This window comes from Rhyacophila brunnea, unplaced genomic scaffold (genome assembly GCF_057557595.1).
Source record: "Rhyacophila brunnea isolate RB1 unplaced genomic scaffold, BYU_Rbru_1.0 scaffold_24, whole genome shotgun sequence".
NCBI lineage: Eukaryota > Metazoa > Arthropoda > Insecta > Trichoptera > Rhyacophilidae > Rhyacophila > Rhyacophila brunnea.
Genome location: NW_028232904.1, coordinates 6,088,250 through 6,113,336, shown reverse-complemented (window position 1 = coordinate 6,113,336; position 25,087 = coordinate 6,088,250). Strand labels below are relative to the sequence as shown.

Genomic DNA, 25,087 nt, shown 5'->3' with positions numbered 1-25,087 from the left:
AATGCCTTTAGCTTCCGTTTATGAAATGACGCTGTAAAAATAAGGTTTTTTTTACGAAAAATTTAATAGATTCGTTCTACTCTGGGCTACCTTTTTTCTTAGCATTCCTTCACACTTGCTTGCTTAAAAAGTTTTATCTATTTACATTTCTTCGAATGACGCCTGTAAAAAGAACGACATCTTCAAATAATGTAAGCTTTCTTAAGTATTACTTCAATCGTTTAATGTTTTCACCTCGGTTCGTCATAATATAAGTGTTTTTTGTGACTTCTCAATAATATCTTTCTTATAAAATTATTATTAAAAATGTTACAATAGGTCAAGTTAGTGATGGCATTAACTCTTACACTCGACGAATGTCTGGGCCTGAATTTCCAGTTTTAAAAATGTATTGTCGAATCGAGAAATATAATATAATCATTTCTGACGCAGATGATAATTAAATTATACGAGATTCTCGTCGTTGCTCATTCGCATTTTATTGCAATCTCTTTTTAAAATGACTGAATCGTTTCATTAATAAAATTATGTTTTTTGTTGAACTCTTGACTATTCTACATTTGAGTATAATAACATAACCTTTCTTTTTCCCGATAAATCTTAATGATGGTGGGACAGTCGTGAACTACAGGGGTTGTGGACAATAAAATCTTTAAAACCCATGCACCTGCAAATGTTTTTGCATTGTGTTTTTGTTCTTTAAATAGATTTAATGGTTTTACGTGATGAAATCGACCGCGATCAGAAGGTATTATATTATGTACGTTACTATATAAATAATATTTGTATATCTTCATTGGCGGTTCGCAAATCGTTTCTTATATGTTCAGTGGTCCACAGATGTGAAAAGACATAGCATTTAATCAACAGAATATAATATCCTAGATTGTAGAGCTACCTGTATAGTGCTTTTTTATTGATAAAATATGTTGTACAAGCTTTTATTGCATTGGATTATCTGAACACTGCGTCATCTTACAAATTAACTGTTTCAATATGTGGTTTAATTGTTAAGGCCATGCATTAGTTGAGGCACGGTCTAAAAAGATCGTCGCTAGGCGATGCGCGGATTGCGGGTGGCGGGTGAAAATGACGCCTGTCAAACGAAATATTAATTGTCATATAAATCCAACATACGTCCATTTTATGTTCTGTTTATTGTTCTATTAGTAACAATAATAATATATTCATTGACATGTTTTCTTTTTAAAGTAAATGGGTAACGTTTTTAGTCATCTTTACACGATTTTAGAATTAATTGACCCGTCGCCATCACGCAGCAAAGTGACGTGTTCCTGGGTCAACATTCTCTCAGTGAATGGCAGCGAGTCCAAAATTTCGTCGCGCGTACAGTTGAAAATTATTTGGCGTTTCACTGATGCGTCACCTTAATGCTTCTTTGTCTTTATATTATTCAATGATTCCTGGGTTAATTTTATAGTAAATATGCATAGGTATGTATTATTTTTTTGACTTAGGACATTGGTACGTTTTTTTCTTACACCAGTGATATTCAAAGTTTGCTGTTCCAATATAATAATTATTCCAGATAATCTCATTTCATTGCATTGATGCACGATTATAATAATGGACTTATATTATTCAGGCGGTAACCTTAAACGGCATCTATAAAAAATGGGAAAAAATCTAAACCTAAACGGATTATCAAATTTGATTTTTGTAGAACTCCGTTGAACCACTACCTCAGACGCTATGTCAAATGCATCAATAATTATTATATTAATAATTATATTGTAATATTAAAACTAGTAACTGAGTACCTATCTCTCCAAAGTTTCCAACAAAATAAATAATAAACATGATTGTGTTGGACATAATCCATCATCCAATGCGGTAATCAATTTATTTCGACATTCATTAGTGCCAACTTAACGTACATTTGTATATTTTAATTAATACATATTTTATTTTCGATAATAGTTTTTACAAAAAATAAAATCGGTGATGAAACCAGAATCCATATTGAATCTTATCAAGCTTATACGCATAAATTTTAATACCTTTCAATTTATACAATTCTTGACTTTAGCCGGCTCTCACATCAAAACTCGCCTCGCTTAAAACGTGTCGAATACGTCGATGTGACGTCATCGTTATTCGACACAAACACCAAAACACATGTTGCCAAATGGAGCTCCGCAGATTGGTCGAATGCGACTGTTTCGTTTGAAAAAACATCTGGCTGTTGCAATCGACAAGTTGCATCCTTCTCGGGCTCCGAGTCGAAGTCACATACAAACACCTATGAATCGGTCATTCCTATACCGGCAGTCCGATCACCGTATTCAAATATCTATACGTTTCGAAGGCAACGCGCGACTGTCGCTAGGTAGATGTGCGCGGTCTTCACAAGCAACACTGGATCTCAGTTCCCGGAAGGTTTGTTCGGCACACGAGACGAGTTTTGATGTGAGGGCCGGCTTAGGCCACGCGTGTATGCGATCACCAATCACAGCTAACAGCCCGTAGTGGTGCGAATTGCAGTCCATGACCGGTTTTTGGGGTCAATGGCTGTGTCTTCGAATAGCATTGTTAATAATACTAATATTCATTCTTACGTTATATTTCATTTACTAATGTGACCGTTTTCCTTTGTCAACAGCAAGTCCTGCGATCTCAGCAAGCCGCCGCGAGTGGTGGAGGAGCACCAGCAGCGGCTGCCGCTCTACAGATTCAACAGTATCAACAGCAACAGTTCTTACAGCAACAGTTGGCACAGCAAGCCTTCCCACAGCCCCCATATGTCATAAACACAGGTAATCACTACAATGCTCTCATAATAAATGTTATAACTGCGTATAGCTGATGTACAAAATATGGCTTTATTTTCAATTTTAAAATGACAAATTTTTGAAATGAAATTATTTTTTTATGCTTATCTCGCAAACCACTAGTATTGGGTTTTACAGCCTGTTGTGGTGTTTAATAAAGAAACAAGAAAAGAAGAAGAAAGAAATTCTTCATTTTCGACCTTCACACAGCATCTTGTCTCTTTAAAGTTTTACTTGTTTACAAAAAAGGTGTCAAGTTGTACCTACTTTTTCAACAAGCTTCTGCACGATTCGGTTTGAAACCTATACTATGAGTTATGAGTGGGTATAATAATCATAATAATATGTCCTATTACAAAAAGTCGTCCGATCGAACCACCGGAATTCGAAGCATCTGAAGTTGCTAGGATCAATTCGCACGAGTCATAGGCGTGGCGTATAGATAGTTTAATGGATAAAATCACTCATCGGACAGTGAAAGTTGTGTGTGTGAATCCCATCCGATCCATTTTTTTCTAATACTAAAGCTTTCGCTACAAACCGTTCAGCTCCATGACCGACTTCACAATCATCCCATTCCGTGCTCTCTCCCACCAGTTAGTCACACTCAGCCTCTGCATCCCTCTTGACGTTATCCACCCATATTCTCCGTGGGCGGCCCAGGGGCCGAGTGCCCGGACGGTTTCCTTCATAAAATTATATAGAGCTATAGATTAATCACATCTAGGGAATCCAATCCCGAGCCAAAATTCTGGTCCCGGGATTTCGGGATTACAATTTGACAATTCCGGGACTGGTCCCGGGATTGCCATTTTTTTCCATTGTTAATATAAAAATTTTATATTTACAAAATAACATTGATAAAATCGGTCAAAAATAAATCTAGTGTAATTTATACTATTTAAGACATTTATTGTTAATATTGTATACGTTCAGTCTTGGAAATACATAAGTTTAATGGAGTAAATAATATTGTAATATAAATAATAATGTGAATTTAATATGAGATTGCTGTTTCTGATAGTAAAGACTTAATGAATGGGTTAGCGAGATTTAAAATAGTGAAGCAAATCATGGTGTACTTATGGCCTTTTCGCTCCATAAATCTAGTTAGTCAGCCAAATATGGAACTGCGTAAAACGTATGAGATCAGGGTGGAATTACTTTGTTAATAGTGCGAAGCATTGTTTTTTCCAATCTTTCTCATTTTTATTAATTCATGTGAAAAAATAAAATGAATCGGCAACTTACACATGGGTATAAATCAAACTTCATTCAAACTCAGTTTATTTCTAATGTAGTTATTTGTTATTAAAAGTATTTTTCTGTCATATTTTCGTTTTTATTTTATTTTGAATAAAATTTTATAAAAAAAATCAATCCCGAAAGTTTCAGGATTATGTTTTATCAATCTCCGGATTCATAGGTACCTGTCGAAAATAGCTCGGCATCCCGGGATTGGAATCCCTAATCACATCTAATAACACCGGTCTTCGCACCCACAAAAAATTGACTGTATTGTGATGAAATTGTTCGACGAAAGAGAATTTTGTTTTCGAATACTTGGATAGTTAGGCTCCAGGTTTCACATCCATAGATAGAAAATAGTGATTGGTTTCGCAGTCACGTTGTATATCAGGGTTTTTTTTAATGACAGACTCTTCAGTGCGAAGAAAGCTAATAGCTTAAAATTTCAAAATTATTATTAATAAGAATCTACTCGTAACATCCCTGTATTGTAAGTAATTTCACCACGTTTAGTGGTGGTATCGTCAGAATTGAAGTTCGGCTACTTTATTTATATTTTGTTTAGGAATCAGGACTCGAAGTACTTCTCCCCGATTATTTCCAACAATCGGACGAAATGTTTTCCGAATCTCTCAAAAGTATCCGTTTGAAATAATTCCCATCTCTATGTGAGGATGCACCATAGTTATCAGTTTTACTTATCGTATACATTTTTGTACAGGTCAAGAAGGAGCACCTTACGTCAGCGCATTGATAGCCGCAGGCGTCCCACCCTACTACAGTGTCGCGGCACCATGGGTGTACCCTGGACTCGTTCCACCTTCCGCACACCAACCCGCCGCACAGCAACGTCGCCCGCTCACGCCCAGCCAGGGCCAGGAGCAGCAAGTAAATGTAAGTTGATGATATCTGCGTCATGCGTAACTACAAATCCCATCGCTTTTAAAGTACATATTATTGACACCCTTTACCCTCTTCTGTCCTATCAGTTGCAGCCATAATGTGTTGGTTACATACATTATTTTTGCCTACGTAGTTTTTGGTACGTACCTACCCACGAGAACGCATCACCAACGTGTGTGACGTTATTGACAGAAATCGCTGCTCCGAAATGTAATATGATTGGACTAGAGGTGGGAAAACTTATCAATTTTGAAGACTAAGTATACCTACTACCAGTATAAAAAAATACTTAGTATCGAAACTTGTTCCAAAATACTTACTAGTATTTGAAATATCGCCTTAATAGAATCGCTAAAAATACACTGAGCTCGGCTTTTCGAAATGTCCCATTTATTATAAAATTTTAAACACATTTTAAATTTATGAGTTGTTTTTAATACTCTTGCTAACAAAATGAATATACGATAATTTTTTAACATGTTTTGAGCGGTTATAACAATCCTGTGCCGTTGTGTGACACCGGATTCCGGAGGGAATGTTCTTCCACACAAAATGTATGACATATTGTTCATATTGTATCATTGGAGTGCATAAACTAATAAATTAAAATATACTTGTATTCAAGTGCTATCTCGCTCTCGCGCATTTAATGTCAATAGTATTGAAAGTCTACTAACCAACAAGCGACTCGCGATGATTTCATCACAAGTTTATTGGGCCACACGTACTGATTATGGGTATTTTCATCCGAGACCTTGAGTACACAAACTGGTACTGGACAGTATTTCCAACTCACCTCTAATATGGACCATACAATTTACCATAATTGTTCATGCCATCTTTAATATTATAGTCCAGCACATTTGTATAGCACGTAGCTATACTTTACAAAAAAACATTACGTTTGTAAACACATTTTTATAAGGCGCAATTTACAGTAAATAGTTAGAAATAATACTGGCGATCGTATAACGCCACAGGGTGAATGTTTACCAATTTTATTATTAGGTATCTATTTATCAAGGGAGATCAGGGAAAAATCCTTAATGTGTATTTTATTGAATTGAAATTTAGTTACTCTTTGACTAGAAAGATTATCCTAATGTTCCTGTATATTGTATTTCCAACAGGGCCAAGGCCAGTTCGTGATCCCCTATTATGACCCCGGGTCCATAGTCATGGGCGCCGCCCGCAACGGAACGCCCCTCAGACTGGTGTCTCCGGCGCCCCCGGCCGTCCTCGCAGCCGCGGGGGGCGCTCAGGCCAGACCCTTCGCGTCTCAACAGGCGCAGCAGCAACAGAACTCCGCCGCCGCCCAGCTCACAGGTAGACTTCTGCTCAGCTTGTATAAAATCTTTATTACTTTGGTGTTGGATGATGCTTTACGAGTTGGTTTATAATAATAATTCACCACATAAAAGTTGCGATTTTCGATTGGAGCTCCAGTTTTAAAGGTTTTCAATAATTAATATAAATCTTCCATTAGGGGTATACGTACACAAGAAGATGCTTTTACGACGTTCACGTGAAACTAAAACGCTGTTGTATGTTTTTAAACTGTTGTACTTATATCGTAAACTTTACCTAAACTCGGTTTTGTATACCTTCGTCACAAACTTCTATGTATTGGTATGGGTAGATACTTGTAGAGAAACTGAAAATTCTAGGAAGTACTATTTTACCACGTTTTTATTAGCTCTTACTCTTGTTTGTCCGGTACACACTTTTTCTTGTGCAGTACAATTTTTTTCTTGCTTGTTCAAGATTTTAAAATAACTTCCCGACTAGCTAGACATTTGAAACTTTTAGAATACATCAGAACACGACGACAATGCATTCTTTTAATACTTTTGGCCATCTTTGAGCAGAATTGAATTAATTTTCAGTTAATTCTGTTTTGTATGTTTCGGATAAAATTCGTTAAAAGTAATATTTACTACTCACTATTATTGGTTGCTTAGTGGGTCCTAGCAACTAAATTATTAATATATACGTGCGTTACTATGGAAATTAATATGAAATGTCAAAATGACATACTTATCTGTATTCTATAATATTTATTCAGTATTTCTATCAAGTACAAATAAAACGTTTTTATTAACACATAGAATTGTCAAGTTTATATGATTCAACAGAAAATTTAAAAACGTGGTAGTTATATAAAAAGTTCTTTTTATCTTGTAATTATTTGAATTATGTTTATCGTTCAATTTAATTGAAATACATTAATGTTATCGCGTTGGGCTGTGTTTCGCTATTTAGATATTGCATTTAGCTGAGAGGCATTTTAATGATATCGCGCATGTTAATTTACTGTTAGGTACAAAAAATATACCGGTTATTTTTCAATGAAATTTACTTTGGCCTAGCCCTAGATGCATAGAATCAGAATGTCACTAATAAGAAGTTTTTTCTGTGTTTAACAAGAATATCTTATATCATTGTCATTTTTAGAAATGAACTAAATTGTTTTTTTTTATATATCCGACAAACGTGAATTAGGTTTTAATAAATATAGTCAAGTAATTCCCAGTAGCTAATATAATACATTATTTTATTTAACATGTATTCAACGAATAATTCACATGATTTGAGAATGTAAGAGCCGTTTCACATGAGGTAATAACTACTAGGTAATTTCGCCATAATTATCATATAGGACGCACATGATCTATAATTGGTACCTAATGCACATCTGCGCGAATCCAGTGGATGTGGATTCGAGTCCTGCTGGGCGTCGTATTTTTTTTTTTTACAGATTTTTCATATATATTATACGGAGATTTTTTTTTAATTAAGTATGTTTAATAATTTAATATTGTCACAGTATTGTATTTACAAAATCATACGATTGCTGTTTTTATTTCTTCAATATTTCAATGCAAACTCTTGACTTTCGTTAGACATGGTTTTTATTACAAACCTCTAAATATTATTAAACAATGATTCGCAAAACATATTCACGGAAAAATATTTTATCGTATTTTGGTTGCACCTTGCACCTATTGGACAAACTCAGATGATTCTTTTTTAATCGAAGCTACCTCTTTATACTAGAAACCAGAACTATATCTACCCACGTCCTAGTTATTTTAATTTAAATGATAGAATTTTGTGCTTGTTTGACATTTTAGATAAGATAAATCATTCGTCATGGTATAATATTATTATCTTCCAAATTGTGAGCAAGGAAACTAAAAAAAGTAAACAAAAGAATTCCACAGGTGTGGCTGTTTTAGTATGCCGCGTTTTCTGGGTTGGTTGTAAGCAATACACGAGTAAGTACTAATATGCATAATGACGCTATCTGATATGCAGTAATAGAGACTTAAGTGGCACAAAGTCATTGGTTTAATTCAATAGCGAATGCGGGTAATACGATAAAACTATTTAGGCAGTTGTGAGCCTTGATGGTGCGACTGTAACAGCATAATAATGTTTTTTTATATAACTATAACTCGGGATATATTGTATAGGTACTTGGCCAAGCAAGTACAAAAATCACATTTTTTATAGTCAATTATGTTGTTGTACTCGGAGTTGAACTCAAGACAATCAGCGTGCGAGACTGCATGCGAGACACCGCCAAGCAGACTAGAGAGATAAATAAATGGTCACAGATTTCTCCTTGATTTTGTATGTCACTAAAAGCACTTACTTATATATTGATTAGAGTTGAATTCAAGATGGTCAGTGTACTCAGGCGCAGATGAAACTTTCGCTTCGAGCCCCCAGAAAATAAATTATGGAAATTACATTTTTTTTAGGTATGTAAATGGAATATTAAGTACTTCTCTGTAGTCTTCGTCGGGATAGTGACCCGGATGATTTGGCTGGCGAAAAACCCTCTGAAGGGATTGGCGTTCTACGACACGCAATGTTTGCTTTAATATTCCGACGTGCATGTCTAAAATCAAGACAACGCGGACAACACAAACGGACACTGACGATCCTAATAATTACGAACATTAGGAATAAGCCATGCGCATTCGATGGTCACTTGTGAATGCGATAGGTCGTGTCATGGTATGAAGAATTTATCTGAAAAGGTGCAGTATTCCGCGGTTGAAGCGACGAGAATCTATAAGTAGTCGTCATATAAGACGTCAGTGGCACTTAGTGGTACCTATCCCTCCAAACCAGGGAGAGGCAAACTTTTTGGATGGAGGGCCAAATTCAAGAATTGAAAATGAGCGGCGGGCCGCAAGTAAAATACCATTTTTAGATATACACTATTTATTATCACGAAAAATAAACATTAAAAAAAATAATGAGAAGAATGAAACTGTTTTTGAACATTTTTTTAAATTCAGGTGTTAATTTTGTAGTTGATATTCTCAAAACTGCTTGTAAATGGGCATCGGAGATATTTGAACGCAAAGAATTTTTATTGAGGTTCATGATCGAAAATGTTTGTTCACATATATATAACATTTTTCTTGCATAATCTTTAAGTTGGTCGAATTTGTCTGAATTAAGGGCATTGTAAAATTTGGAGATTTCTTCACGACGATGCAATTCTCTTAAATGAGTGTCACACTACAGATCCATAATCTCAAGTTGTAGCTCTGTCGGCACACTATCAATATCTATTGAAATTGTTGTTGAACTTAGAAAATAGTGGTTACATAGTGTGAGACGAGACGCGAGGAAGACGTACTGTGATAATACATTTACGAAACAACAAATTCTTCAAATTTTAATCTATTGTCAATATTTTTTTAAAAATGATAAAAAAGTTATTCATAATCAGAAGTACAATTAATGGTGGCGGGCCGCAAAAAAATACCAGTCGGGCCACATGCGGCCCGCGGGCCGCAGTTTGCCCCCCCCTGCTCCAAACCATTTTACAGCGTTTTTTTTAGCTCGTATTCTTATTTGTCCGGTACAAATCTTGCAATCGATTTTAAACTAACTTCCCGATTAGCTAGACATTTGAAACTTTTAGAATACATCAGCACACGATGCCAAAGCATTTTTTTAATACTTTTAGCCATCTTTAAGAAGAATTTAATTCATTTTCAGTTAATGCTGTTTTGTATGAAAAGTTATTTCGACACCATTATTGGTTGTTAGGGTCTGGGGTCCTAGCAACTAAATTATTAATATATACGTGCATTACTATGGAAATCAATATGACATGTCAAGTACAAATTTTTTTGATCTTTTAAGCTCTAGTCAAGTCAAGTTTATGTGGTTCAACAGAATTTAAAAACGTTGTATATAAAAAGTTCTTTTTGTCTTGTAATAATTTCTGTCTGAGCGCCTGTCCCGAGACGCCGCCAAGTTTGCTAGAGATTGGTGATCATCGATTTTTCTTTGATTTTCAATTCGAACCGATCCATAATAATATGTTATATGCCATCAAAGGTAGAAACTATGGGCGTTTATTGTATACCTTGAGTCATAGCTTTTTCCGTACAAGTCGTATTTTCTCTTTACGCTGTGAGTCCACACATTTCTTATTTGTTTGCTAATGAGAGCTTCCAACAATTCCGATTAGTGCCGAGTCCCTGCGAGATAGAATAAACACTTTCTTCGTTATTAACAATTTAAAGTTGTTTTCTCGCGACAACAAGCTATTATTATTCTTGCATTATTTTGCCCGGCTTTTACGCTATTCTGTGTGTTCGCCGCGGGGGCCCGCATTCAGGAATTCGGCTGCCTGCCCGAAAATAAAGATCGCTGCATGGTGAGAACGGTTGGTCACGATTTTCTGTTTTACCACACTTGAGACAGTCACAGATTCGTGAATCGCCTCCTAGTGGGTCACATGCGTCATCCGACTGACCTTTCAACTCTTGAATTCTTGATTCTTAGAAATTCATTAAGGAGAGAAAACAATATAGGAATGGTGAATGCTCCCCCTTCAATGAAATCATATATTACAACATGTCTTAAACATGTTTGCAATAAATAAATATAGTGAACTACCTAGGACTTAGCATTACGTTTCATTAAGTAATATCGATTTAAATTTCAAGTCGGTGAAATGCCAAAATAGTGGATTTTACATGTGTTTAAATCCAGCCATCCAATCATAATTTTTTGTATTTCTATACTAGTGGAGGATAATTTCTTGGTCTGGCTTGGCCTCGTTCAATTCGGCCCATTTCTTAGCAAGTGCGGCTCTGTCATCTCATCCAGGCTCGCCGTCGTCTTCGCGTTCGCCACTCCAGACGAATCTAAACATTTATTATCCAAACAATTAACAGAGCAATAAAGGTAGCCTCCACCGCCCCCGCCACTCGACGCCAGGCCCCATCCCACAGATGCAAGTGGACGACTGACTTCTTTTGTTGACGTATTCCCATAGAACGGGGGGAGACACTTTACTCCTTTGACCCCACTTCTCAAAGTTTGGTGCCGCTCATTTATTTTTCTTCTTCTTCACTGTTCAGTATCGTGACTTCATTATTTTATTTTTTTATTAATTCGTTCATCATCAACCGGGGTCGACCCACTGCTAGGTAGACAGACGTCTAAGATGTTTGTGATTGTTTCACTTCTACTTGTAAATTCTTCTTCTTCTTCGATGGCGCTACAGCTCAAGTCGAGCTCTAACCTCCTCCACCGTCGTCCTCCAGCCGGAACGGTCCTCCGCACGTCTTTTCCGGTTCCTGATTTTTAGCAGCTTGTTGGCAGCTTTTTTTTAATGCTTTCCCACTGGCCTTTCCCCCCTGGGTTTCCTTCGAGGATCTTCTTCGGTATCCGTGACTCAGGCATGCGCTGGACATGGCCTGCCCAGTTTAGCCTCTGGAGTTTTATGAAGGTGGAGAGTTTTGAATCTTTGGTATAAGCGGTATAGTTCCGTGTTGTACCTAATTCTTCAGTCCTCACCATCATTCATGGGTCCGTATATCCGCCTCAGGATCTTTCTCTCAAACCAGTCTACCATTTCAGCTGCTTTCATATTTAGCATCCATGACTCGCACCCGTATGCAACGACTGTGCGTATGACGGTTTTATAGACCGGGGTTTTTCTGTGGACATTTCTGGATTTCAATATGGGCAGCAATGAGAAGTACGATTTATTTGCAGCGGTTATTCGGGCTTTTATTTCTTCCAGTTCCTCGTTCTCTTTTGTAATATTGGAACCCAGGTATGTGAACCGGTTGACAACCTCAAATTGATGGTTTCAAAAACTGAAACTTTGGCCCAGCCTACTCTGATTTTGTCGGCTTTGTACCATGACTTTAGTTTTGTTTTCATTTACTCTTAAGCCAATCTCTAGTGCGGCCCTTTGGAGGTGGTCAAATTCTTTCATCACAGTCTGTATGGATCTGCCCATCATGTTGAGGTCATCTGCGTAGCCAACCAGTTGGCTCGGTCTGCTTTATATAGTGCCGTCTACTTGTAAATACGCTACTGTAATTGGGCGTCACTGTAACCATCATCATTAGCTGAGGTCGATCCACTTCTGGGTGAAGGCCTCCCCTGGCTTCCTCCACTCTTCTTGGTCCTTAGTTCTTCGCTACACAAATCTACGTACCTACCTCCACCGAACTTTATGAACTCGTCCATCCAGCGAGTTTTAGGGCACTTATTTGAACGTACCTCTGCTCCAGCATTCGTCCAGCCCGTTGCCGTTTCATCTACTTAGCGACCTCTATCACATAGCACTCTCTTGTTTGATTCCTTACCCATTTGTTTATGTTGTGATCTTTTCGCGTTATGCCCAACATGCACCTTTCCATGCCACGTTACGCTACAATGTAGCTGATACATATATATGGTATGTATATGTTTAATATCTATGTTATATTCTCAAATCTTGTCAATTATTCGTTAAATAAAAGAAATAGTTTATTATTTTATTCTATTTATTTCAGACCATACTAATTATTAGTCAAACTGAGACTACTGTCAGACAAAGGCGTCTCCCACCTTCTCGCATAGCTCTAGATCATTGCTGACATTCTCCTAAGTATAAGTACTATCTACCTTAATAGTGTGCTGACGTTCATGAGTTAAATTTTTGGTCTTATTGGTACGCTACTATCGCAATTTTTGATGAGGTATCTCGTTCGATACAACACTATTTAGGGAGGGAAAAGATATTATGAACTAAAAAACATGCTGATTTTTTAAGAAATTGGTAAATGTAATATGTAGTTATTTCTCAACCAAGTATGTGGCATTCATTAGTTTGGTTTACCAAACTTGGTAAACCTGTATGACTATATTTTTATAATGCACGTTAATTTGAAAAATAGGTACCAGTTAAATTCACTTTCTCACTTAACTAGATTTTGAATCAGTTAAAATTGAAACGAATTTACGTACTACCTACAGATTTTATTGAAGCGATTTAAAATTTTGTTACTCGAAGACTATCTACAAAATTCTTCCATGCATTTGACATTCGCCGCTATCGTTGTCGAATCAATTTGCCGCCCCCACCCCCCTATTTTACCGCCCCTGGTAGTCGTTCGCGACCCCAACTCCTCCCCCGTGCTTATTATCATCTGGCTCTCTGCAGTTCCACTTCATCCAAGTCGTCGTCTTCTAAAAATCTAATTCCCCCCCATCTGTTTACAAGTCACTCGTCAACTTTGCCCCCTCTATCTCTATCTCATTCGTTCCTCCCGATGTCCATTATCTTATTATGCCCCCTCCTTGTCTGCCGGGTCGTCTCCTTATCGTTCATTTATTAAGTCGTCAAAAGTTGTGATGTGATTTTTAATCGGTTTTAGACTGTGTCTCGTTCGTCAGGCGAATTTGAATCGTATGACGTCGATTAAAAAAAAAACAATTAGGCTGGGTTAGGAGTAGGAGATGGTCTGTAAATTGAAATATCTAGATTCTAGACGGACTTTCGTAACCATTTCAAGCCGTGCTTTATTTCTACTGCTAGGCCTACAGTATATAAATCCAATAACGGTCTACGCCCTAAAGTGTAGACAGTAGGCACCCAAAATTATCTTATTTTTAGAAACTTTTCAGTCAGGATAAATTCACCATAAACCAAAACTCTTAAATGTAAATAGGCAGATAACGTAACTCAAAGAGGAAACAAATATTTCCCAACAACTGGACACTCGATCGATGAAAATAAATAATAAACTTATTAAGTTTTACGACAGTACTCGGTAACTCACACGACTGGGAGATATTAGATTAGTTTGGAGAAGCCTTTATCCAGTTGTGGATTAATGCAAGATGACTACCGACACACACTTTCTCTCTTGTGAAAGGTTACGCGTTCGTTCGAGTTGAGTGACAATTTGAATTGACATATCTTTAATTTCTAATGGATTTTTTCGAGTCGTTTTTTGCAACCCTGCTTTCACCTTTCTGCATCTTCATGCACTATGTGCACTCATCAATGGTAAATACACACTGACAACGAATCCACTTAATTCTAACTTATATAATAAATTAATACAATAAAGTAGATAAAAACTATTAAGTCAAGGATAACAATAAAATGTATAACAAACAAAATATGAATAGTTGAAGTGTTAAAAACCCCTACCTTATCACTAATATTATAATCAATAATAATACATTCAATTAGTGTAAAATCGTCAATACTGGGAATTTAATGGAGTTAACTAATGAAAAATATCAAGCGAAGCCCGGGTCGCAAAAAACGACTCAAATGGAATAATACAAAACTTAAATTCATTAGAATTTAAATTAAAACTCCATCAATCCTTCGGTCGATAATATTAATTTAAAACTGTGGTCCCTGTGGTGGGATATTACCCCAAACGGTGGTAATATGTATGAATATTTTGAATCTCGAGAATAAAATTCAACGTTGCATAAAAATAATTTATGACTTTACTTCCTAATAATGGACATAATATAAACTATTGGCGTAGATTTTTCAATTTTGTATTTTAATCCATCTGCCTCTTCCCTGTAAAAAGTCAGAAGGAGTGCCTTAAAAACAACCCTCATTAAATGTTTGCAACATTGTTATCATAATGGGTTCTACTTAGTATATCACAGCTCAAAAAATTCTTATATCTTATATTTTAATAGGTATATTGATAGATTTTCTCCCATTGGGGCACAATAATATTGTTTCATATAACATCCTTCCGTTCGTGTACATATTGTAGTGTTTTCATATGTCCAGAATAATGGCATTATCTCGACACTGGTATTGGCAGAGATGCGATGCGATCTGGCGACGTCGCCCCGTGACACATCACCGGATAACGTGACGGGCGAAATTCCCGATATAAATATATCGACTTTTCCATTGCCGTATTGTACCTATCATGCAGACGCTTATTTATTTGTATGTCGGCTATATAACACATTTTTCCAGTTTCTCTCGCCCGCTGTTTATTTATATCTCCACTTACGGATTTTATAATACGCAGATTTTCGAATCTGATTGGGAGACGACGTGTGTGCTTTACTGCCGGTGCCGATTTTATTGTTATTAAAAATGCTGCAAATTTTACCATTTTATAATAATATATTACTATGTGGTGGCACTTTTAGCAGTGGACTGTAATTTGAAGGGGATGGTGGATTACGGATCATGGGGGGGTGGTTTACACAGGATGCCAGACACTGACCTTTATGTTGTGAGGGGTGGCGCGCGCCGGGGCCGATTCGGTGTTCACGCGCTGGCTAACAGACGGTGCACTTTGATGGATGATATATGAGGTTTATGAATGACGATGATAGGTTGTATGATTGATGGACGCGACGTTCACTCAAACCGTAACAGACTTAGTGCAACGAAGATCGAATCGATATGTTTTGAGTCAGTCGGTAGTTATCGCGGTGCGGGGCAACACTCACCCGTTAGTTGTCTTCAGATAACTGAATATTCTTCACAATTACGGTCGATTCATGACCCATGACCCGTAACTGTCGGTCACTTGGTCTTGTGACAATAATAAATAATGGGGTTTGAGTAGGTGAGGTATAAGGATGACGGCCACCACAATCGGCCCAAACACTATGGGTCTCATGAATATAGGCTTCGGTGTTTGGGTGCGGTGTTCTAAAACGTAGCTCGGCCGGCCACCGGTAACTGAGCTCTATCTGAGGCTACTACATATTATTATTGCAGTCATCGTAGGCTAATAATGTTGGGTCAGCGGATGCGTATTGCCATAACGTAATCAGTGTTTCCACGGCTGGAATGTCACATATTTTGGTGAACGCATTTCAGCAAAGCACACATGAGGTGCAATGCCAAACCCTACTTATTCGTCAATAGTGCAAATAATGCGAAGGTTTTTATCATGAGTGTTTCTAAACTTCAAATTCAGTTCGCTTTAATCATGTTATTCAAAACGTGTCCAGAATTAAGTGGAATGGGATAACATTACACAATACAATTTTAATGGCAAGCTTCTTTTAATACTGTTTCTTTTGTTTACGTTTTTTAACACTTTCCAGAGTGCCGAAAAAAATAACTCAATTACCGACATCTTGCCCTGTTCTCTTTTTCTTCGTCGGATCATTTTAGACTAATTTCAGCGTCAAACTTGTTTCGCAAACTGTCGCCAACTCGGGAGATGTTACTTGCTACCAGAGCTGTTGGAACCTCCATTTTTTTTTAATTTCTTAGTTTCTCGTTCGGTTCCGTTTGAAAAATAAAGTGAGTCGGTTCAATTTCTTTATAAACATCGGAACTTATAATATGACGTCCGATTCGAGTTTTACCGTCTCCACCTGTCAGCCAAATTTAAAATGACGTAAGTATTTACATAATATAGTGAACTTTACATATACAATTATTCAAGTGGTTCACATGACATGAAAAAACGGGCGTCTTCCATGACACTATAAACATGTCTGAATGAAAATATTTTAGTGCCAGACATCCTTGTAGGTACCGACAGAAAGTCAGAACGGTCATCTCTGACCAAGAATTATGAAAAATATTATTAAACGAGTACACTTTTGGACATACGGACTTAGGGATGCTCTTATTGTTCGTATTCTTTCAATCGTTATGGGGTTGATTTAGTTGACCGCCCTCATTGTACATTACGTTAGGCGTTGGCCTTTCGCCCGGGGGCTCCGGGCTCGCTTCCCGGTTAGCGTGACGATATATTTTTGTGATTTTTTCAAAGCCTGGTGTTTATCTTTGGACCTCATGGCCCGATGTATTATTAAAAAGAATATCTATGTAAATAGGTATATAAAATATATACATATTATACCACTAGAGTAATTTATATGTATATGCAGTGTGCAGAGATACCGGTGTCCAGACACCAGTGTCTCGTGTGAAACGGCTCTTAATGGTCAGGGCACATGGGTGCACGTTCGAATCGTGCTGGGTGTTTTTAAATATTTTGTATTCGCAATCAATAATTCTGGTTGTTTTAGTAAAGATATGGTTCTGGGGTTCGGTTCCGGTTCTATTTGCAGCTCTGTTCGGCCACCCCCTCGCTGTAGAGGCGCGTCGGCACACTGTTCGCGACGAGCGCCATCCGACAAAATGACATTTTAATTTCTTACAACTTTACAGATTGGTTCCCTGATTATTTCCTACGAGGGGCGACAAGTGTATTATTTACTGGAGACACTTTCATTAGGTATTCATTAACGGACAAATTTTGACAGCACTTTCGCCTCGCTCCAATAGCTGTTTATTTACTCGTCGAGTTGTTCTCAATTTATCGTCTGCTTCGTCCTATATAACAGCCGTATTTCGTATTTGCTCGGAACCTATAGACCGCTTTTCGTGTGTGTTTTTTTGTAGTTGTTTGTTTTCTTGTTTATTCTATTTAACTAAGCAAACAATATTTTACACTTATTGTTTTAAACGTTTTTAGTAAATTTGTAGATTCTTTTAGTGGCACAGAAGAAAATTACTTCTGGAAGAACGAATATTATTTTTTTAATCGATTTTTAAATAACTATGCCACGGTGGCCGCGCGGCATAAGCGTTGGACTATAAAGCCGTGGGTCCCAGGTTCGAATCCTGGGTCTGGCAAGTACACATATTGTTTTTCAATTTGTGTGTGTCAGGGTATGGACCTAATGGGTTGAGCAAGTGGCTGACATCCATTTCTCGTAAAAAACAAAATCTGTCAATACAAACCTCCACTCTGTGGAGGCCCATATGATCCTATCAGGATCGGACATGGTCGGGGGAAAAAAAAATATACTGAACAAAACTCATGTTTTGCCGACCACCACCTGTTATGCATTCACACATATAAAATTTATAGGTGTATGTATACATTTTCTCCATGGCCCCTTCAGGGGGGGCTGACAGGGCTCTAACCTTGGGGCCCGGGCTCAGGACAAATGAGGTAAACCCACATCTTAAATTAGCTCTAAGAGTAAAAAATGTCGCCTGTGGTGCTATTTTACTTCGGGGTTATTACCCTTTTAAAATATATGGTTGTGCTATGAAATTTTTGGTTGATGTGTGTCCAACTACACAATTCGATGTGTTGAAAAATACACTGAATTTTATTTGACCTCGAACACCGTTTGGAAAACGCCTCTGTAGAGCGTCAGACTGCCTTAGCCGTAGTGATAGGTAGGGGGCCCATCAAAGATCCTGTCCTGGGGGCCCGCTTCCGGATTGTGGGGGCCATGACTCTCTCACAATCTGGCGCTACAATAAGGGGTGGACCTTGGTCGCTTTAAACTGACACTGCCTTCATTCCGCGTGAGCTGCTTTGTTAACCATTTGATAAATCTTACGACTTCAGCTGACAGTTGTAGCATTGACGCCAGATGCCATCGATGCAGGCGCTAATATGAATAATAAAAAAAATGTGTTATTTATAATACTAGATTGATAAAATGGGTATTTATTAGGTAGGTACCTTTATTTTTCTATAGTTTCACTAAAGTTCTTCTGCGTTGAAAAGCTCCAATACAACACTTGTTCTATTTCTGTAAGTGGCAAGTAGTTTGTGTTAGCAAAAATTATTTTGCCGTAATTTCAATGAGCTACCCACTACTTTTATATTCCGAGTTGTTTCATCTTCGCTCTGACTGATATAGCGGAGCGATTCAACTTTTACCAACTTTCCGGTTGGTTTGTTTCCATTACCTACCTACCCCTCAAAAAATCATAGCTACACCTGTTTTATTTTCAAATTTTCTTTTACCTACATTCGTTCGTACGTTTTTTTTATAATACGCCTCGGAATTATTAAGTTTATCAAACTATGTTAGAATACTTTGAAATTATTTATTTTTCTTATTATAATGAACGTTTTGTTTATCAATAACAATGGCATTCAAATCACTCAAATAAACATAGCGCTTTAGCTAATGAAACACAACTATCCAATGACATATCAAAGATCACGCCATGGTTTGAACATGTGGATCTTATCCTGGGACATCCGGAGGTGCTGCACGTACATGATTCCAAAAATGTGCACATTATTGTCTTTTTATGCAATACATAATACAATAATGCTATTAAAATATCTTCATTTATAATAAACTTCATTAAAAAAAATCATATTGTCAGTCCAGTGCGCAAGGCTCTGGCCTTTCATCTGGGGACCCGAATTCGATACTCAGTGACGTCACAATATGTTTATGTGATTTTCTCAAAGCCTGGGTGTTCGGGATGTCTTTTCTATTAAGTACTAAATACTCTATTGTGTATTGTTTCACTACACTACTGTCATTGAGCCTCCTGGTCTGTTGTACATGGTGTTAAAAATAATATTTGTAATATTTACAATCATAAGAATTGTTCGCAAGTGTAAGTGCATCATTAATAAATTTGGTTAACATAATAATGTGCTGGTTGCCCTTCATTAGCGGAATCTCTGATATTATGTAGCGTACTTATTTTAATCAATTCGCATGACTCGTAGATGGATCGGCGGCTTAAAGGATAAGATCCCTCTCTCGGATAGTGAACATACAAATTCATTTTTAGAGATGTCACTTGATCTGTCAATCCATATTAATTTCTATTGTCCAATCTACAGTTTCTAATAATTCTCGTAACTACCACATACTCTGGGACTAAGTAAGCCTTTAATAATGTTTTATGAAAGCTGCTACACACTCCCCGTCTTATGAGGATATGAGGCGTGCATTTATTAAGAGGAATACGGTTTTAATGCGCGCCCTAATAAAATTCAATGGCGGAATTTAATGACGTTGTGCCTCTCAGCCCGAAATACCTTCCTTTACTCATACGGCATTATTATCAATTAGGCTTAATGCTAGCATTAAATCTGGACCTGAGAGTAACAGTGAGAATACGTACTACCATTTTTTGTAAATTTACATTTCTTTGTAGTTACCTACCTATCGCATTTTGTATTAATTTTGTATTAATTTTGTATGGTACTGAATGATATAAAACCTACTTTTTATTAGAAACCGGCCCGACGCATATGTATGATTTTAGAGGACATCGACATTATAATCACGGAATGAGAATAGAATTCAAGTAAATAAAATTTTGATTTTCGTTTACTTGTTTCTGACGAAGCAAAATTATATTTCAGTACCGATTATTTACGCAAATACGAAAGACTGGCGGTATTTAAAATGTCTTATTGATTTACTATTGAAACCAGGCGTCGATTAATTCAATTGTGAATTATTTTTTCCGCGGTGCGTGCATAATAATATATTCATTCAAAACTCCACCGAAGTGACCGAAGTAACCAATTAACTGTTTAAAATTTACAGAAAATCGTACTTAATTGTAAAGATGACAACAAGCGACGTTGCCAAGTTAGTGATCATTTTGCTGAACTATCATCTATATCTATGCATAGGGCTCTCTCTTAGTTAGTTTTACGTATCGTCTACTCTTTATGCAATCGGGATTTAGGGATGCATTAGGCATATTATACATACACACTTATTTGCTTGACACAAATGTACAAATCCTGTTATTCTAGTATTTTTAATTAAATCGACCGTGATCGCGAGATCACAACCAATAGGTACTTCATACAAAATGATCACAAAAGCAACCAACATCTCGTTAATATGTTTCAATGTGTGGCCTCTCGAGTTGCTGTTTGTTTCCGTCGAGTTGGACAGAGTCACAAGAGTCGGGAACAGAAATGGTTGCCAACAAATCAACCTATTAAAATGAATCAACATCCTTAAATATATTGGATAACACACTAATGTCTTGTTTACCTAGCGGAAAAATACGAAGGTTGCAATTTGAGACATGTTTTGGATTATTTACAATATCAACTGTATTAATTAATAAATAGGTAGGTATGTAAGTATCTGAAAACATTAAAAAGAAAAATATTTTTTATTTTAAGTCAAAGATAAACTTTACATATTAAAATTTGTTACATATTTACGTACACACTTACGTTATTATTACATTATATTGTATGGTCATATTTATTATTAAAAATTAGTTTATTAAGTTTTCAATTTTTCCTCGTACAGATTTTTGACTAATTCATAGTTTTAATGTCTTTATTTTAAAAAGCATCGATTTTTATAAAAATATAAATGTATATAACTTGAAATCCTTTTTATTTATATTAAATTGAGCCTAAGTATTGGGACCATACCTAAATAAGATAATAATATCTTATTATGTTAAAAATCAACTTTTCTATTATGCTTGATACGAGTCTGTGACATTTTCCGCAGCCTGTAATAATTACGTTTACGACCCTTTCGATACGTCACACGGAAAATTATTTAAATATATGAATAACACACGTAAAGAATTAGCATTTCTCACTAATTACAACTAAAATAATATACTCTAATAGCACAAAATGTAATTACGAGAATGGTTGTCATTTTCTTTTGATTTCTTTTTTGTCATGTCATTTTATTTTTTCAAATTTAGAATTTGCAAACTCGGATTTGAATAGAAAATATCAGTAGCAAGTATATCAATTTGATGAGGCATTTCTACAATGATTATAAAGTAATTTATACACATAGTACGTATTTTTTTATGACATCTCTGCAGAAAGTAGTCAGGCACCTCTGTCCACGTTTACGTTTATTATTATTTTACAGATTTATTTCATTATTGTCTAGCGAGATAGCTGGCTGTCAGGTCAACAACTTTTTCTCCATATGTAGGGTACGTAGAATTCTTTTGGCGTTGGTATACACAACTAGGGAAGTAATTTGACCATGAATTAATACATAATTTACGTCATTGCTGCACTGTTATGAATTTTGATACATATGACAGTAAGTTAACCATTATAATAATTTAGTCGGCTGAAATTATTTTATTCATGTTGGTATTAATTATTATGAAAACCTTGTAAAAACAAAACCTGTTAATTGAGTCATCGAAATATCCCAGCAATATAATGTGTTTCTTTTTAAATTTAATATTCTGTACTATAATAATATAATATGTATGTATAAAGATCAACTTCGTATTGTTTTCTAGGTCAATATTATGATTTATTTCGCATGATTTTAACCTTTATTTTTTAAATAACGACGATTATCCCATCCATTGAATCTGTATATAAGTATTTACTTTTTTATATTCAACTTTTTTAAATCTTTATGTAATAATAATTAGTCATTATTCATTAGTACATACTTTGTAGCCAAAAAAAATACATGTGTAATATTTCCACTTTCTTGTGTACAAAGTTTTCTCTCTGTGTTCCTTACCACTTCGGAACGTATTTGTTTCGAAATTAAAAGACTCCCAAACTGTCGTTTCTTTTTAAAACAAAATCATTATCCAAATTAACAAACATAGGGTGTCCATTTTTTGTTAAAAATAATTATTTAAATTTTAACAGTACATTATATTATGTTTAATTATTACTTTTCAATAATGGACTTCCGCTTTTTGATAATTGGGGTAATGGATATTTTTTTTATAACTTAACGTATTCTTATGAATATAGATAAATCACACAGTATTTAGTATTAAATTTTATTGCAATATATTGTAAATGGTATCAATAATTTTTAATATTGTGATTTGACTGTATAATATTAGTATTCTTGATTTAAATTTAAATGTTCATACATCAATCATCCACGTTTTTAACTCTTTTTTTTTCACAAAATATTTCTCAGAAATTAATGAAATCAATAATAATGTTTTTAATGACAAATATTTTGTGAGACTGGTGTAGGAATCCACTTCATATATTATCAGGAGTGCCCGTATTGATCATTGAAAACCGCCATAAAATTTGGCGCAAACCCCACTGGAACCAGCGTGGTATGTTGTGGAGGGCGCGTGGATTCTAACCTGCATTTTCTCTGTGCCACACTGCTTCCAGTGGGATTTGCTACTTATTATGGCACTATATTTATGAAGGCCTCTTTTCAAAGTCTCTTATTATTCTCAGAAACATATTTTTTTGGAAGAAACTTTTTGATAATGTTTCGGAAATTGGATCAACTTTTTATCATATTGGGCATTCTTGTATATAAACATGCATACCACCGAACTATCATCTGATTCTTTTAAAAAACTGATGTACTTAACTAATATGAGCTTGTGTGTGCTTGTGGCGTGTGTGTGTGTGGGTGCTGCAGGTGTGTCGCAATCTTCAGGGCTGTTCCCGGGAGCGTTCGCCCCCTCGCTGCACGCTGGCAGCCCCGCGGCGCCGCTCTCAGGTCGGTCATCATCGCATCACTATGGTAACCTCACCTAACCTAACTTAAATCTAACCTAATTTTATTCACCCCGACTATACATAACCTCACCTAACCAAATTCGCCCTAGATTCATCAAACATGAACTGACATAATCTAACCCTAATTTTTGGCTTGGGCGACGTTACATATTAACGTGTCAAATAAATTTTATACATTCCAAATTAGGAAATAGGTATCGGAAACATTGTAATTACTTTGGGACAGGAACCCTTGACTCTGAACCATGTGAACCCTGAACCGGACCCCTTTATTTAAATTGGTGGTTTCGTTGGTTTTCAATATATTTGGTCATCATTCAAGAGCCAATTATTCCAAGAAATATATTAATGAATATAATATTATTATAAGTACATTGAATTGAGAGAGAAAAAAATTGTTTCACTAATGTAGTTGACTAAGGATATCTTGAAAAATCTTGCACTTCCTACTTTTTAAGTCAGAAAATTGAAATAAAATTTCAATAATATAACTTATAACTGTGTAGGTGTATGTGTATTTTTTCTAGAACCCGTACCGAACCCCTTTGAATTTTTCTACTGGAACCGAACCTTTTAAAATAAAATTTAAGGTTCTAACAGCACTGATTTTAACATGCAGAATTAATATGGATACATCTACATATTATTATGTTATTTTCGGAGAGAAATTTTATCCATATTTATGTAAGAAATAATGGATGTCTGTTATCTTAGCAATGCGAAAATATTGCTTTAGCAGTGACCTAACGTAACCTAATGGTGCAAAATGCTAGTGCTTTCTCCCTCATTTCTGTACATTAGTCTCATTCTTTGGTACTCGCAATGGCCATCTATAGTCAGGATGTGTCACTAAATTGCGGGTTCTGATGATAGTGCATGTGACTACTTACTTCAAATGGAATACGGTAATCTGTTCGCAGTAAAAAAAAATTTTCGATTGCATATTTTATTCTTATTAAGTATTACTATTTTTTTTTTCAATATGAAACAATCAAACAAACAGTTTACCATATTGCATTCAAAGTATGAGCAACAATAACTAGCACTATGTTTTAAATGTACAGTTTCATATCGCGGCCTAGGTCTTTATTTTTAAGTTCTTCAAAGACTACATCGCACCTCTTAATAACAGCCGTATTGATGAGATAATAGCTTCATTTGATATTGTTAATAAATCTGATATTAATTATAAAATACAGTTGAAAAAGCTGATTGAAGATGCATTCAGAGTCTGTATTTTTGATAGAACTCTGCAATCGGATCAACTGGCATGAGTATCCAAAAAAATGAATTTTGGACAACAAATCAGCCCAATAACTTATTTACAAGCCAAAATCTGTCAAAAGATTTCTTTCTTAATTATAAGATGGCACAAATTAAATACATCATCCGTAGCTACGTAAAACGCTATTCAAAACATGTATTTTTGTTCTATTTAGAACATTGGAATGGTAAGACAATAGCGTAGTCTTGATTAAACTTAGTTTATTGATGACCTAGGTTTTTTTACCCAAAGGTGTCCTATTCGATATTAATAAATAATTTTATGTTGTTTATTTCTGATTGAAATCGATATATCTGGTTTTTAATGATTTTTAA

General features: G+C 35.8%; 1 protein-coding gene across 3 annotated transcripts in view; it reads left to right on the top strand.

Annotated features, from left to right (window-relative positions):
• The window catches only part of pum (pumilio), a 320,587-nt gene that overhangs the window by 282,853 nt on the left and 12,647 nt on the right, over window positions 1–25,087 (top strand). The window contains exons 3-6 of one of the 3 annotated variants that reach the window (XM_085951191.1): window positions 2,624–2,777; window positions 4,762–4,934; window positions 6,074–6,269; window positions 23,388–23,492. In XM_085951191.1, coding sequence (XP_085807317.1) covers window positions 2,624–2,777; window positions 4,762–4,934; window positions 6,074–6,269; window positions 23,388–23,492 — 628 coding nt within the window. The remainder of the gene's footprint in view (window positions 1–2,623; window positions 2,778–4,761; window positions 4,935–6,073; window positions 6,270–23,387; window positions 23,493–25,087) is intronic. The other 2 variants (XM_085951192.1, XM_085951193.1) reach the window with 2 other exon arrangements.